The sequence below is a fragment of the Alligator mississippiensis genome, chromosome 1 (genome assembly GCF_030867095.1).
Source record: "Alligator mississippiensis isolate rAllMis1 chromosome 1, rAllMis1, whole genome shotgun sequence".
Taxonomy (NCBI): Eukaryota; Metazoa; Chordata; order Crocodylia; family Alligatoridae; genus Alligator; species Alligator mississippiensis.
In genome coordinates this window covers 116,465,916-116,483,137 of record NC_081824.1, presented here as the reverse complement: position 1 = coordinate 116,483,137, position 17,222 = coordinate 116,465,916, and the positions used below count along the sequence as shown (strand labels likewise).

Genomic DNA, 17,222 nt, shown 5'->3' with positions numbered 1-17,222 from the left:
CCCTGTGCACCCAGATCCAGTCCCTGCACCTGAAAGGGGGGGCAGGGAAAAGGGGTAAAAAGGAGGCAGGAAGCTTCCAGACATCCCCAGGCCCTGGTGGGGGCTGCATCCTGATGCATGAGGTCAGCGTGCACTGGAGAGAACCCAGGAGCAGTCAGGGAGGGGGGAACCCACCCTCCATTGCTGCCTCCACGACTGCTGCTGGGCTGATTGGAGTAGCAGGGCAGCGATCTGCGTGTGAAAGGGTCAAACAAGGGTGGGGGATGATCCCCCCAGGGTCTGACTGGGGGCATCTGGGAAATCTGGGGGATGAAGGGGGTTATCCAAGCAGTATGGGAGGAGGCCCTTCCCTCCTCTCTGGCCTATACTGTGGCAGTGAGCAGGGCAGGCATGGAGTAGACTTGAAGTTCTCAGCCATGCCCCTGTGTGCCAGCCCTCTGGCAGCAAGTCTGAGCAGTGCCCATTAGAGACGTTATTAACCCTGAATGTGTGACTGATCAGCTCACTAGTTAACGTTAACACGGACCAACGTTCTTTAGACTTAGCGCCTGCTGACTCTAACGTGCAATCTCACTATAGTTCTTATTTATTCAAAGGACTCTTTGCTCTACTCTGGCAGTGTATTATTCCCACAGTGGTGTGAGGCTTTAGTGTAAAGGAGAATTGAGCCCGTGATGTATTTCCCAGTTTTAAGTAAACTCTTGATTAGCCATAACAATATTATTAGTCTTCCTTTTGTGGTTAAAAAGAACAATGAAGAAACTCAAAGGAAAACTTGTTTGAGTCTATCACATTGATTCAAAGACACATGCTATTCTCAGCTGGCTCTTACTCATATTTTTCTCCAAGTATCTTTTTTTCCTTTACACCTTTTCCAATTCTGTCCTTGCCAAATAAGAATCCTTAGTTATAACTGGTGCAACATATGTTCTAACACAAAGCATTGCCAAAATTCTATTTTTTTTTATTTAAATTTCAGTGATTTTTAGTGTAATTGTACCAGAAACTTGCAGTTGTTATTCTACTGAAAGAATAGCTCTAAAAGCCAGATACTGATCCAGATTTATGGCTATGACAAAAAGACCGGAAGGTCCAAGACAGCTACTGTGAGCTCTCCTGACATAGTCCAACTGTCCCCTAGCCCACTCCCCTTGCATGAATTAGAAAAATCCCAAGGACTGCTCTAAGTCTTGCTTTTCTGCCAGTACCTTAGATGAGTTATTGTACCAACAAGAGACTGACAGGGAACGTGGAAGTTTCAGTCATGTTTCTACTCTGGCCACAAGGCTCAGGGTGTTCATGAGAGTTAGACAATTTTACATTGTGAAGGTTATTCTCTTTACAAGTTATAAGTGCTTAGGTGAATTTATGGGCTTAAGTATATCCGTTCAGGTTGGGAAAGTTTTACCTTCAAATATGGTGTCATTATTATGTTTTCCTTCATTTCAGTGACCTGGCTGCTGCTGAGTGAAATTTTCCCTGGTGGAATCAGAGGACGGGCCATTGCTTTGACCTCTAGCATGAACTGGGGTATAAATCTCCTTATCTCCTTGACATTTTTGACTGTAACTGGTAAGAATGCTTTGTTTCTTCCCAAGTCCACATTCCAAATACTAGGCATAATACACTTTTCCTATCTGAAGAAGATTAATCATCACTTAAAATTTAGAAATAAAATACAGGGGCCAAATTAATTGGTGCGGCTACAAATATTGGTTTGTTGGTATCACTTACACCTTTTTTCCATATCCTCACCATGTATGACAGACTAGCATAGACTTCCTCTACAGCCTTATATTCACAGATCTGTAAATAGGTCTAAATATGCCTGATGTAGTATTGTGGGCTTAAGAGTAAAAGACTAGCCTACCATTTTACACATCACTTTTGGATTTATTCATAGGTATCTAACTCTAATTTCAAGACATCACTTGACTAATCAGCTATAAAAAATAACCTAACATTCAGTCCTGCTTTGCTCTAAACTAGAGCTGGCTAATATTTTTTCTAACACTTTTTCATCAGTTACATGGCCACTTTACTAGCTTAAATGAATTTAGCCTGGATTTTGCATCTAAGTAATTGCAAACAAAATTTAGCCCTCACTCTTCAATTACAAGACTCGGATACATATTTTACTAAAGCCAATGAAGTTTACATATTTGACCATAGAGTATACCTCAGAGCATCTACCTTCACTTTCAGTCCTTGACACAAATTATTGCATGTCAGGAAATTCCATTCCCTACATGTCTGTGAAAGATAACAAAGGGCATGTCTCCCTGTGTCACTGATCCCATGTATTTTCCATTGTTCCAAGCATATTTGAAAAAAATTGATTATCCTTGCCTGAAACTAAAATGTGTTAACTCCTTGATCCATTTCTGGCACACGCTTCACTGTTGACAATGGAAATGCTGGAAACTGCCAGCATGAAAGGATTAACTGAAGGCAGTTGGAATTTACTGAAATATGCTATTTTGGCTTCATGAAATTTGCACAACAAAAACAGATACTCGTTTAATTTCAAGAAGCCTGAGACATTTCTGGCCTGCAATGTAGTAGAAACAACGACTATGAAAAAGTTTGTAGGTGTTGCAACAAAAAATCAAGGAAGTAGAACCTGACTAAACTGAAGTTGTAGACCTACAGGTTTCCAGGCCAAAGGCACAATTAAATATTTGTCTTTCCTTTCCAGTAACAGTTAGTTACAAACAAGGGGGTGCAGATTGTATGGTGCCCAACTTTCCAGCCACACGAGCTAGATGAGTGATGTGGGGTTGGTCTGTGGGCTAGTTCCTGCTCAGAGTCAGCTCTTGGAGGGTTGCAAGCCTATACACTGGCCTGATCATGCATGCCAGATCCAGCCATGCACTGGCCTGACCCTGTGCACCCTGATTTGGCCATGTGTTGGCCTGGCCCCCTGTGCTGGATGTGGCTGTGCACTAACCCTGAGCTCCCAGATCCAGCTGCAGAGCAACCCGACACATGAGGGCAGGGCCATGTTATTGAGCCTGCAGGGCTTCCCACAGATTGGGAAATTTGACAGCAGGGGAGCAGCAATAACACTGCCACTGTTCCCCCACCGGCATCAGATTTATGGGCCAATGGAGAGCCCTTTGAGCTGGATGACATGGCTCTGTGAGCTGGATCTGGTCCACAGGCTGGAGGTTGAGTGCCACTGGTGTAAAGTATTACTTCAAGGTGGCTGAGCAGGTGAGTTAGGGTTTGTAAGACCTCACTGGCTAAGATACAAATAGCTTGTAACACCAAAAAATACTCTTTTTTTTTTTTCTTTTTCTTCTACAGACCTTATTGGCTTGCCATGGGTGTGCTTCATTTACACAGTAATGAGTCTAGCATCCTTGGCTTTTGTCATCATGTTTATACCAGAGACAAAGGGGTGCTCTTTAGAACAAATATCCATGGAGCTAGCCAAACAGTAAGTATGCAAGATTGTTTACCTTCCCCTATCTGCTACCAATAGAAAATCAACGTTTTTAATGCCATAGATCAACAGGGCACCACATGGGTTTTCTTGGAGTATCAGACTCATAAAGGGCCTGATCCTGCACATACTGAATGCAATGGCAAAGTGCATATAACTCTTCCATGGTGAGGATTGGGCCCCAGAAGAGGAGACAGTGCCTTCCTTTATCAACCTCATCACTTCAGTTGTTTTACACTGAAGTATGGCCTGGTGAGTCTGAATATGATGAAAGTGGAGACCTGAAAGCTTCCAAGGTTTGGTTGAGCTTTAATAAGGTTCTTTTAGACTGGGATTTGAACATGCTTATCTCAGTCTCTCAGGTCTGCAGAAGTTGTTTGGGAATCTCAAAAAATGTTGCTTCCAGAAAGTTTTGTATACACCCTTACCCTGCTTAATAGGGAAGATTTTGGTGTAGAAACAGTGATGAGGATGCTACTTCTTTCCTTCGTTCTACTGGGAATCCTGTGCATGACTGAGGCCCACCTGCTCCCTTTCACACCTCATAAGCAGAGCTGACCCAGTGTGATTTAAGTTTTTTGAAAAAATCTTGCAAATCTCTTGGGGAAACAAAAATGAAACAGTTCATCCACAGTCTTCAAACAGGAGCTTCACTAGTAAAATTATCTATGTCCTATAACAAAACAGCCACTTAATAGTCTGCTGTTATCTCTATGCATGATTCCCTTCTGCATTCTCCTGTTTATTTACTTCCAATTTAAGAAATAAATGAATGGGACTGATATTTATAACTCAGATCTCTCTGGCATGTTCCAAATTTAACTCTTCATCAGCTAATTACCTCATAGAAACCAGCTCCAGAAGTATCCAGCATAACACGTAAGAGGGTAGAGAAGCCAAAGAGAAGTCAATTGGCCATAATTATTATTATGAGGCCACAGTACAGATGCTATTAGGTGACATCCTTTCCTCTATTGAAGTCAACAGGATTTTTGCTACTTACTTTTGTAGAGCAAGGATGTCACCCATAGGGTCAGATCCTCCCCTATCTATTAGATGCCTAAGTGACTTGGGTGCCTAAGTGTGACTTCATTGCATCCTACTTGAGTGTCTGGAAAATGGTTAATAAAAATGTGGGTGTATCTGCTGCATAGGATACAAGCAGGTTAAAAAAACAAACAAGCAGGTGTATTAATGGATTTTCAGGGATTTGAGGAGGATGGAGAAGCACTGTACTTCAGCACCTAACAGGTGAAGTAGAATGTGGCCTGTATGCTTTTGGGTAGTCAGCAAATCACCACCTAAATTTAAGTTGATTATTTCCATCACTATTTCTGTTGCAACAATGTTCACTGTCATTAGGTGCTGTCTATGTAAAGCACAATTGATAATAGGATAAATTGGCTGGAAAGTGAGGTTAGAATCATTCAGATTTGAAGATAGTCACCTATGTTTGACCATGAGGGTAATTAATCTCTTTACAACTAAGGGGTGTGGTAGATTCTCCATTACCTGGAGTTTTAAAATCAAGGCTGGATACCTTTCTAAAAGAGATTTTCTTGTTCAACCACATTTTATTAGTTTTCGTAAGTGTTCTTTCTTTGCACAGTAGGAAAGAATAATTCCTTCCATTTCAAGAATCCCTAGATGAAATCCTGACTAGATGATCATTTTATATATGCTTACAGTGATTTCTGGCCTAAAATCTAGGAACTCCTTAAGAATCCAACAGCGATTGTTGACTACCTGTCTTTGAAATACAGATTCATTGAACAAATTTATAGGCTCACTTTCTTTTGCTCTTCCTTTTCTGCTCCATCTCTAAAGAAACTGCATCAGAAATAACCAGCGAGGATTTGTTTCATACATTAGAGTGTTTTCTGGTGCCATATAAAACTAGTTTAAATAAAGAAATTAAGCAAAATCTGCCATCTAGTGGAGAAACACATTTTACAGCAATTCATAGGAGATGCTTGGAAACACAGGGTACTTTTACATGTGCTTCAGGGATGGAGGGGGCAGTACTTTAATTAGAGCAGTTCTAAGAGTTGTCTTGTGTATCAGTGTCTCCACACTTCAAAATGGCGGCAGGAGTGCTTGAACTAAAGCTTGTTAGTATATAGGCGCCAGTCGCAGGGCTCAAGTGCCTATATACTAATGCTAGGAGCATGGGGAACAAGCAGGATGAACTAGCGCTCCTGCTTGCACTAAACACCTATGACTTAGTGGGGCTAACAGAGACCTGGTGGGATTCATCCCATGACTAGGCGGTACATATTGAGGGCTATAGATTGTACAGAAAGGACAGGGTGGGGAAGAAAGGGGGGGGAGGGGGTTGCACTTTATGTCAGTGAGCAATATACATCAACCCTCATCAAGACAGAATCCGAGGCTGAGGAAGTAGAAGGATTGTGGGTTAGGCTACATGGGGGGCAAGGAGAAAGGGATTTGGTGGTAGGGGTCTGCTACAGACCCCCACACCAAGGGGAAGAAATAGATGCGGGGCTCCTGAGGCAACTCTCGGAGACCATAAAAGCTAAAGAGGCGGTAGTCATGGGGGACCTAAACTACCCGGACATCTGCTGGGAGACGCAGACAGCAAGGTCCCATCGCTCACGCAGGTTTCTAACTTGTGTACAGGACCTCCACCTGACACAGGAGGTGTATGGTCCCACTAGGGGGAATGCCATACTGGATCTGGTATTGGCAACGGGAGATGACATGATAGGGGACCTCCAGATTGGTAGCTATCTGGGAGACAGTGATCACGTTATGATAGAATTCAACATAAGACGTCGAGTGGGTAAGGTAACTAGTAGGGTGAAAGTGCTAGACTTTAGGAAAGCTGGTCTCATTGCACTCAGGCGATTAGTCAAGGAAGCACTGCAGAGTAGGAGTTTTGATGGGATGGGTGCCCAAGAAGGGTGGCTGTGCCTAAAGGAAACGATCCTTTGGGCACAAAGCAAGACGATCCCCGAGCAAGGCAAAAGAGGGAAAGGGGCCAGGAGGCTTCCATGGCTGACCAGAGAAATCCAGGGCAGCCTAAGGGCCAAAAGGGGAGCACATAAAAAGTGGAAACAGGGTGAAATCACTAAAGATGAATATACCTCCTCTGCTCGTGCTTGTAGGGAGGCAGTTAGGCGGGCCAAAGCTACCATGGAGCTGAGGATGGCAACCCAAGTAAAGGACAACAAGAAATTGTTTTTTAGATACATAGGGAGTAAAAGGAAGGCCCAGGGAGGAATAGGACCCCTGCTAAATGGGCAGAAGCAATTGGTGACAGATAGAGGGGACAAGGCTGAACTCCTCAACGAGTTCTTTGCCTCAGTGTTCCTAAGCGAGGGGCACGACAAGTCTCTCACTGGGGTTGTAGAGAGGCAGCAGCCAGGCGCCAGACTTCCATGCGTAGATCCTGAGGTGGTGCAGAGTCACTTGGAAGAACTGGATGCCTTTAAGTCGGCAGGCCCGGATGGGCTCCATCCCAGAGTGCTGAAGGCACTGGCCGACGTCATTGCAGAGCCACTGGCGGGAATATTCGAATGCTCGTGGCACACGGGCCAAGTCCCGGAGGACTGGAAAAGGGCTAACGTGGTCCCCATTTTCAAAAAGGGGAGGAAGGAGGACCCGGGCAACTATAGGCCGGTCAGTCTCACCTCCATCCTTGGTAAAGTATTTGAAAAAATTATCAAGGCTCACATTTGTGAGAGCCCGGCAGGACAAATTATGCTGAGGGGAAACCAGCATGGGTTTGTGGCGGGCAGATCGTGCCTGACCAATCTAGTCTCTTTCTATGACCAGGTTACGAAACGCCTGGACACAGGAGGAGGGGTGGATGTCGTATACCTGGACTTCAGGAAGGCCTTCGATACGGTATCCCACCCCATACTGGTGAACAAGTTAAGAGGCTGTGATGTGGATGACTGCACAGTCCGGTGGGTGGCGAATTGGCTAGAGGGTCGCACCCAAAGAGTCGTGGTGGATGGGTCGGTCTCGACCTGGAAGGGTGTGGGCAGTGGGGTCCCGCAGGGTTCGGTCCTTGGACCGATACTCTTTAATGTCTTCATCAGCGACTTGGACGTGGGAGTGAAATGTACTCTGTCCAAGTTTGCAGATGACACAAAGCTATGGGGAGAAGTGGACACGCCGGAGGGCAGGGAACAGCTGCAGGCAGACCTGGATAGGCTGGACAAGTGGGCAGAAAACAACAGGATGCAGTTCAACAAGGAGAAATGCAAAGTGCTGCACCTAGGGAGGAAAAATGTCCAGCACACCTACAGCCTAGGGAATGACTTGCTGGGTGGCACAGAGGTGGAAAGGGATCTTGGAGTCCTAGTGGACTCCAAGATAAACATGAGCCGGCAGTGTGACGAAGCCATCAGAAAAGCCAATGGCACTTTATTGTGCATCAGCAGATGCATGACGAATAGGTCCAGGGAGGTGATACTTCCCCTCTATAGGGTGCTGGTCAGACCGCAGTTGGAGTACTGCGTGCAATTCTGGGCGCCACACTTCAAGAAGGATGCGGATAACCTGGAGAGGGTACAGCGAAGGGCAACTCGTATGGTCAAGGGCCTGCAGACCAAGCCCTACGAGGAGAGACTAGAGAAACTGGACCTTTTCAGCCTCCGCAAGAGAAGGTTGAGAGGCGACCTTGTGGCTGCCTATAAGTTCATCACGGGGGCACAGAAGGGAATTGGTGAGGATTTATTCACCAAGGCGCCCCCGGGGGTTACAAGAAACAATGGCCACAAGCTAGCAGAGAGCAGATTTAGACTGGACATTAGGAAGAACTTCTTCACAGTTCGAGTGGCCAAGGTCTGGAACGGGCTCCCAAGGGAGGTGGTGCTCTCCCCTACCCTGGGGGTCTTCAAGAGGAGGTTAGACGAGTATCTAGCTGGGGTCATTTAGACCCAGCACTCTTTCCTGCTTATGCAGGGGGTCGGACTTGATGATCTATTGAGGTCCCTTCCGACCCTAACATCTATGAATCTATGAAACCCTTAGTTCAAGTGCCCCTACCACCATTTTTAAACATGGGGACACTAATACACAAGATGCAAGAAGCTGCTGGAGTGCAATAATTGCCACGCTCCAGCAGATCTGACTGAGTCTGCTTCAATGCACTGTAATTTCAGCGCATCAGAGCAGCCTCTGCGCTTGTGTATAGGCGCCCATAGCTTCTAAAAGCAGAAGGAGGAAACAAGAGTAGGAAACAATACCTGAGACTGTGTTCGGATTCTAAATGTACTTCCATGTGGATGACAGACACACAAATGAAAATAATGATTTGCTGGTAGAATGTTGTTTTTTCTTTATACATTCTGAGGAAACCCCTCTGAGCCTCATATCAAATACTTTCCTTCAGTATCCAACATCCAACCTAATTAATAAGTATGGGGTAGTGTCTTTTACCTTTGCTTCCTTTGCGTTAAGCATAGCACACATCAGTCGTTCTACAGCACCCATATTAAGGGAGAACCACAACTTTCCTTGTGTTCTCGGTCCTGGGAAAAGATAGTAATGTGTAATTGTCATCCTCTTCATGTAGAGAACAGAACTACTGAAAGTTGCTGTGCAGTTATGATACCTATATATACAGATGGCAGGGTAGATATGTGCCTTAATAGATTATCTAAATAAGACATATAGAGAGAGCACAAGCTTTCATGAACCCAAGTTCACTTCATTAGGTGCTATGAAAGGGCACCAATATATATAAGCAGCACTCAAGTTTAGATTCAACAGAAACTTTGTTCCTTTTATTATTGAGCATATACATCTTTGCATTATAAGATGGCCAAATTTACTGTAATTACTCATATCCAAGATGAAGTTTCTTGTCCTTGTTGAACATGGGGAAAAGCCACTCATCCTGGATTTGAGTACAAGGTGAGGGGGCCAGGAGACTGCTGTGGTTCTGACTGGCCCTGAGCCTGAGTCAGGGCTGGAAGCAGAGCTGCAGCAGTCACCTGCCACACCGTGTCTGTCCCCTGCCACCTTTGCTCCCACAGCCTCTGACCCCTGGTGCCTGTTCCTCTGCCTCCCCCCTCCCTCCACTGCTTACCATCTGTTGTAGCTTCAGCCCCATTCAGGCCTGAGACACAGAGTGTATGGTAGCTCTGGCAGTGGCCTGGCCACACAACAGTGGCGGTAGTGGCAACAGCTTCAGCACCCCAGGGCTAGCTAGAGCTGTCACTGCTCTAACTGCTGCTGCATGATCCAGCGAGGGCCAGAGCTAACACATAGTCTGTGCCCTATACCAGAGTGGGGCTAGAGCCATGACTGAGGGTAAGTGATGGGGTAGAAGCAGAGACTGTGGGGAGCTGGCAGGGAAACAGGCACCAGGGGCATAGGTACTGTGCGGGGAGCAGGAGATACAGATGGCAAGGGGGATAAGTGGTGGAGCTGCAAGGGGCAGGAGTCGGGCTGCCTGCCTCCTCCATCAGCTGTTACCCCTGCCACAGTTTTCTCTGCTGTAGCAGCACAGGGGCACAAATTTAAGATGACCCTCCATATAATTACCCTCTATGTAATTAGATTCCATACATAGAAATTAATAACAATTTTTCCATATATAAAATCTAATTACTAGAGGGGGGAGTCATCTTAAATACCAAGTCATCTTTGATTTGGGTAAATATGGTATTTGTCAAAGAGATTTATCCAGCAAATCCTTGCCGTGGCTGCTGGTTTGTTATTTGACAAGCTGCAATCAGAATTTATTCTTCATCACTGACCTGCCCCCAGATGAGGAAATATTTTAAGGGCAAACACTTTCCTTGTTTTATTAAATGCTAAATGCTTGTTTTCTTTCAGGAAGTATGCGAAGAATACCACTTGCTGGATCAGCCAACGAAGAGAGAAATTAGCACCAATAGAGCTTCCCAAGAGAGAACACTGTGAGCAGTTCTACTAGACTTCAGAAGGATGTTCATCCGAGGGCAACCTATGCGGCCTTCTCAAGAGAACGAATGCCCCAAAATATTCATGAATGCTATTATGTGAGAAACCTTAGTATCTTATATACACAAACTAGTCTCTATTCCATGTCAAAGTAGTGTTTCCTTCAGTGACAATATAATTCTAAAATTTAAGATTTTTGTAGTTTATAATTCATTAGAATCCTAGATTTACCCTACTTTGTGCCAGCATCTTTCACCTCCTCTCAACTTACCAACCCCTTAGATGTGGAAGGTGAATGAGTGCTGAAATACTATGAACAATTCTGATCAGCCATCTTCAACCAAGATTAATTCAAACCAGAACTGATACAGAGGAGGACTATGAGAATTAGCACAGAAATGGAGAGTCTATGTTACAAGAGGAAAGTAAAAGAGTTCTTCTACTTTAGCCTAGCAAAACAATTGTGAAAATTTAAGGGTGCATGCACTAGGAAGGGAGGAGAACTATGTGAGCTAACAGACAACATTGGGCACAAGAACGAGTGGATGGATATAAGGTGGACCATGAATAAATTCAAATTGAAAGTTAGAGCAGTGATGTTCTGGAACAGCCTTCCAATAGGAGAAGCCTGAGGTAAGATATAGAACTAGTTTTACAGGGGAGCTTGAGTGCTTCAAGGAAGTCCTCGAGGGCAACTTGAAAAAATGAAACATTGACATCAGCTCATGGGAGACTATTGCCCAGGACCTCCCCAGGAGGAAGAGTGTTGGAAGAGTGTTCCTCCCCAGGAGGAAGAGTGTTGGAAGAGTGTTGGACTTCGAAACCTTACAATGACAACAGGAGATGGAAAAGCAGGAGTGGCAGATATAGAGTATCATGGACCAAATCAAGAATCTGGAGCCACCTGTCTCTCATGGAAACACATAGATGAGTTGCAGCAGTCTGTCAATCCTGAATTGGTCTCATCAGCCATCTTTAGACCCACATGTAAAACAATCATATGGAAGACAGTCATCCTTGACTGCAAGGGATTGCTGAAGTATATGATATAGTTGCCTGGAACAGTAGGAGACTGATCTTGGTGACCCAGTAAGTCTCTTCCTGTCCCATGTTTTTATTAAATGAAGCAACAAAAACTTTTGAGACAGAGGCATCTAAATGCATGACCAGCTGCTTGAACTGGTGTAGGCCCTAAAAGAGACAAAAAGAGATAGGTTTTACTTCCCAAATCATACAAATCAAGATAAAAACAATTAGAGTTGACTCTGAGATTAGTTTTCATGTCCTAATGCAGCCTTGGGAGTATAAAGGAAGAGTTTGTGTGGCACAATTAATAGATGGTAACATTATTATTTGCATACCTACATGCTGTAAATCTAAATCATTGCTGTTCTGGAAATATTGTGTCAAACTTGGAGTGGATTCCTCTGAGTCATTCTCTGCTTATTCCAAAGTCCTGGTCAGGAACACAACTGCAATCTTTCAAACAATTATTATGTACCTCATGTTAGGCATTAGCTAGCTCATAGTTGTTTCTCAGTGAGCAATAAGCTTGATTACTAAAGGCAATCATTGATCCTCTGGATCGTGGTGTACACACAAAATAAAAGCAATAAGAATTGAAGCTACAGTGCTGAACCACTGGATTTGGAAGACTACCTTAGCAATTGGCTGATAGAGGTCTTGGAGAAAACAAATGAATAAAACACAAATTGTCATGTTCCAAACCATTGTATATGCTGAGTAGGACCTCCAAGCAGTAATTCATGGAAACCATAACCAACTAGTTGCATTCCTCATGTCAAACTGAGGCATGCAAAGCAGGAGGTAACAAAGGTTATCATATCTCCACTTCCTATGTGGCTTAGTTGGACATTTTTCTGATCTCTTTGCTTAGAAGGCTGATAATGCTCTGGTAGAGTGAAGTCTTTCAAGTTTCAGGTTTTTCCATCAAGGGTTCAGAGGACCATTTATTAGCACAATATATGCCAAATCAAAGCCTATAGAGAAGCTAGAGAAGAGTCAGGAACAAACTTATTAATAACAGTAATTAGGAATTTAGCTACCTCAGAATGTGAGCCTACTGTTAAGAGCTCCATTATATCTTTCCTGCTATGGAGATCTGCAACCTAGATCCTGGGAGAGTTGACCAAGTCCTATCCAACCCTTCCTGTAAAGAGGAGATAATAGTCAGAGCCTGTTCTGCCAATGCAAGAACAATACACATACCATATTTTCTAGAGTTTACCTTGTTTTAAATTATATATGCCATGGTGCTGCTATCGTAGGTGACAATTCTAGAGACTGGTAGATGTCACTGTTGGCTAGGGTTTATTTAATTCAAGCATTGCCACTCAAATATAATATTATCACAGACATCATGTTAATTTCAGGATGTACATGGTGTTACAAAATGCTAACCAGGACATTATTTTCCCATTCTGTGAAGAGGTTAAAAATGAAAATGAAATGTTTCTATTCTGCTCTGGGATAAAACTGAGATCTTTCAATATTTTTCATGAAAAATGAGAGTGGAAGAGACAGCCCAAAATAGTCAGGTGGTTTGGAAAGACAAGGAACCTTGTGGTGATATCTTTTATTGGACCAACTGCATAGTTGTGATAAAGTTAGACAAAATTTCAAATGCAGTGTATTCTCCATCAGCTTGGGATCCTCACCTGAGATAGGGGACACCCAGGTTCAAGTTCCTAGTCAGAGTTCAACAAGGCAGGGTCTCTCATACCCCAGCTGAGAACCTATGTGGCCAACCCAGGGTCTCATTCTGACCCCCACATTTCACCCCAGATGTGAGAAACCTTTGGTAATGAAATCTGATTTAGAACTAGAATATATCTGGGAAAGGTGTCACTGGAGGACTTGGCAGTCTCTTGGTTTTCCAGCAAAAACCTCTCTTGTTGGAATTCCTGATCAACTTCAGTAGCAAACAAACAAGCATCTAAGGATATGGATAAGGTTTTAGAATCATGATTTTTGAATTCTCAGGGTTAGCCACACTGTGGCCACGTCTACACGAGATGCTGACAGTGCAGGTTGTTACTGCACAGTCATTTAGTACTTGTTTATACAAGTAACTCAGGTTACTGTGTGGTAGTGCTGATGAACATCTTTTTTATGATGCTACTGCAGTCATCTACTATTACTGCGCAGTAGTGTTGCATCGTGGTTTTTGCCACACTATGCTACTGTGCAGCAGTATTGAGTTACTGCGCAGTAACATCTCACGTAGATGTGGCTGGTGATACTCGGCCTCAACGCCTTTCATTTTACCAGTATTGTTAAGTTAAAAATATATTTTTAAAAATACCAATGCCCTGAGTCAGTAGAGGCCAAGCTTTTCAGCTGGCATGCTGCAAATTAACCAAGCATCCTCCCAGCATCAGACCCACTTTGAACCACCATCCCCCACCCATGGCTGCCCATGGCCCTTGTGACATGCATGCGACGGGATGGCTACCCCTGCCCTAGCTTATGGAAACTGACAGAATATTAAAATACATATATAAAATATTATTAAACCTATTTGTTTACTTTTTGTGGTTGCGTCTGGGCAGTTTTGTTTACAGAAAACAAGAGAATCAAATTCACTTCCACAGTCTCAAGCACTTCTGTTGCACACATTGCAGTGCTCTTAAACATACAGTGAAATTAAAACCAGCAGACATGAAATAGGCTGTTGTTCTTAGAGACTTGCAAAAACTTGTTTCTGAAAAACAAAGTGTGGGACAAATTCAACATGACGCTGCTCTTTTCATATTATTCTATTCTCTGGACATCCATTTATATTTTTGGCACTGATGCTGTACTGAGCTCTAGGCAGACAGACCTGTATGCTCACTACATGATTACACCAGTAGAGGATTATCAGTGCTGTACACCTGACTCAAGGCTAGCTATCTTTCTTCACAAGTCATTCATATGAAGCAGCCAAACCACCCTGTCAATTTGTCAGCAACTTTCCATTACTAGATGTGTCCAAGACAAAATTTAATATTCTTGGTGCAGTTTTTGCAGCAGTCCATAGCAAGAGACCATTAACTTCTTGATTTGTGATACGATGCCTCTTTGCACACATTGTACTGGCTTATTGCCAGCATTATATTACTAAAGGTTTTCTGTAATCACTTTCCATGATCAGGCACTATTTCCTTCTCGGCACTGCACTTTTCTAAATAAATCTTTGAGACTGAATTCAGTGTGTGTTACATCGCACAAGTGTTTGCACCAAAACATAACTAACGTTTGACTTTGAAAATACCAGGGAACCTGCCTTCCAGCCCCACAGACACTGGGGATATGTAGAAAAAGCAATCCTCCTTCCCCTGAAAGGGCATGTTTGTGCTCCTGCTCTCTCACCTCATCATTCCTATTGACCCAGATATCTTGTGCCAAAAAACAGACAACAAATAAACCCCACAATTTATTTGAGGTTGGCACAGGAACACAGCCAGCATGAACTTAGCTGCCACTAACTAGCCATATATCTAACAACTCCAAAATGAGATACTTCGGTGGACAATGCTTCCTTGCATTTTCAAAAGCACATTACCACAAGTCCTGTAGACAGAATTGCCATTCCCTGCCCTCTGGAAGTAAGAGGTAGTAGAGACATCTATCACCACCTGTTACAATAGTTATGTCTTTATCTTAACATATATTGTCTTACCACACAGGAAAGAGATCTGGGCGTCATTGTGGACACTTTACTAAAACATACTGGCTCAGTGTTCAGCAGAGCCACAAAGGCAACCAAAATGTTAAGAATTAAGAACAGAATTGTAAACAAAACAGAAAGTATCATTATGCCCACCTCATGGTGTGGCCACACCTTGAATACTGCACTCAGGTTTGGTCCACACCTCAGCTAGAATATAAAAATAGAGAAGGGCAACAAGAATGGGTAGTGGTATAGAGAAGCTTCCATATAAGGCTAAGCCCATTAAGTTTAGAAGCGAGGTGCTTCATGGGGGACATTATAAGGGTTTACAAAATACTAAATGGCAAAGAGTAAGTAACAAGAATTTACTTACTGTCTGTCACAATGAAAAAAAAAAAGGAAGTTACACAATTAAGCTAGTAGGAAGCAAGTTTAAAATTTACAGAAGGCAGTTCTTTTTCACACAGCATGCAATTGAAGTGCACAACTCACTGCCACAAGATGGGTTGGAAACTGACAGTTTAACCTGATTCAAAAAGGGATTGTATAAATTCTTGGAGGAAAAGTGCATCGGTAGCGATTGAACATGGGAGTTAGGGATATAGCCTCTGCATTATGACTTCCTAGACCTTATATACTGGAGGCTGCAAGCAAGAGGAACAGGAAAGAAACCCTGGTCAAACCCAGTTCTCTCCTTTTCAGCATCCATTCTCTGCTATTGTGTGACACAGGATAGTGGGTAAGGACCTGTGGCTTGACCCAGGAAATGGCAGATCTTGTTCTTATATCTCAGTTCATTATTTTCAATTTTAACTAACATCCTCCCCATCTCTTCTTCCAGATATTTATTAAAGATCATAAACCAAAGATGTCAAACTCATCAGTCCCCATGGGTTGAATGAGGGTCTCAGGGCTGATCTACTGGCCAGATGGGAAGGGCCAGTCCAGTGGGGTGCTACATGCAGCATGCTCCTGGGTGGACCCCTGTACTGTAGGCAGCACGCACTAGCCCAACTCTGAGATTTGGTCTGACTGCAGCATGCAGGCTAGACGTGGTGCCACGGACATGGTTCACAACACAGGACTGGTGCAGGATGTGCACAGCCTGAGGCTCAGGCCAGACAGTCCTGTGCACTGACTCTGGCATGACCCAATCTGGACCAGCCCCAGAGCCAATGCCACAGAGTTGGTGTGGCATGGGTGCTGCTTTCAGCTTGCACCTCAGTTCAATCCTCTGTGCTGCAAGCAGCACCTGTGGCACTGGGTCCAGCCTGAGCACCAGGCTGGCTTCATACGCAGGGTCAGTCCAAGACTCAGGCTGCATCCAGCCTATCAGTTGTAGGTTTGAAAACCCTGTTTTAAACACCAAACATACTGTAATCAATTTAACATGGATCACTGCAGCACTCAACAGGTTGTCTTCCCCATTTTGATACGCCATTACTGTTCATCTACATTCCAAGTGCCAGTGCTAACTTCTAAGCTCTAGGACTGGGGGACACAATATTTTCATGTTAGTATATTTTACATTTGTTTTTAAATCACATGTAAAATTGCACCACTGTCTGTAATGAAGGGTTTTGACCAGTTACCTCAAGGTAGCTACATGCAAGAAACACTATTGCAGCACCTCAACACTAGATGGCTAGACAACAGGATGGCCTCTTTTCCTTGGGCAATACCATCCCTCAGATAAACTACAACCCTACACCTCCATCAGCGTAACTTACAGAAGCATACTTTACCCCTGAGTTTTAAGAGGGTAAATTCTGTGCCAGTTTCAAGTTATAGTGGTGGAGAAGTACATCATACGCTTGCTTCCTGCTCCCCCCCTCTTTTTTTTCATTTACAGTAACTTGGAAGACAAATCATATTGCTGTAAATGTGTCTTGTGTCCAGGACCAGAAGCATTTTTTGTTTACATTCATTGATATCACCTGCTTCATTACTAATACTCAACTACTACACTACTACTACAGTTGAATATTTTGTAATTTGATCAAAAAGAGAAAGAGTCTCCTTCCACAGCTATGCTGACCAAACTCTTCAGCAGTTTAGGACCAAAATCATATATTTGCTCACCATCCCAACACCTTCACGTTATAGTTAGATCTAGACAGACAATAACTACCTTTACTCAGCATATTTACTAAATAGTAAGGAAAAGGTCGGAAACAGCATCAATTATACTTAATT

The 17,222-nt window shown here is 43.5% G+C and overlaps 1 protein-coding gene across 5 annotated transcripts in view; it reads left to right on the top strand.

The window, feature by feature from the left end:
• SLC2A12 (solute carrier family 2 member 12) overlaps window positions 1–14,560 on the top strand; it is a 105,689-nt gene extending 91,129 nt beyond the window's left edge. For all 5 annotated transcript variants that reach the window (XM_059713247.1, XM_059713254.1, XM_059713252.1 and 2 more), the window contains 3 exons: window positions 1,450–1,572; window positions 3,310–3,442; window positions 10,265–14,560. In XM_059713247.1, the coding sequence (XP_059569230.1) occupies window positions 1,450–1,572; window positions 3,310–3,442; window positions 10,265–10,364 (356 nt within the window). In that variant the 3' untranslated portion in view covers window positions 10,365–14,560. The remainder of the gene's footprint in view (window positions 1–1,449; window positions 1,573–3,309; window positions 3,443–10,264) is intronic.
• Window positions 14,561–17,222: the final 2,662 nt, after the last annotated feature.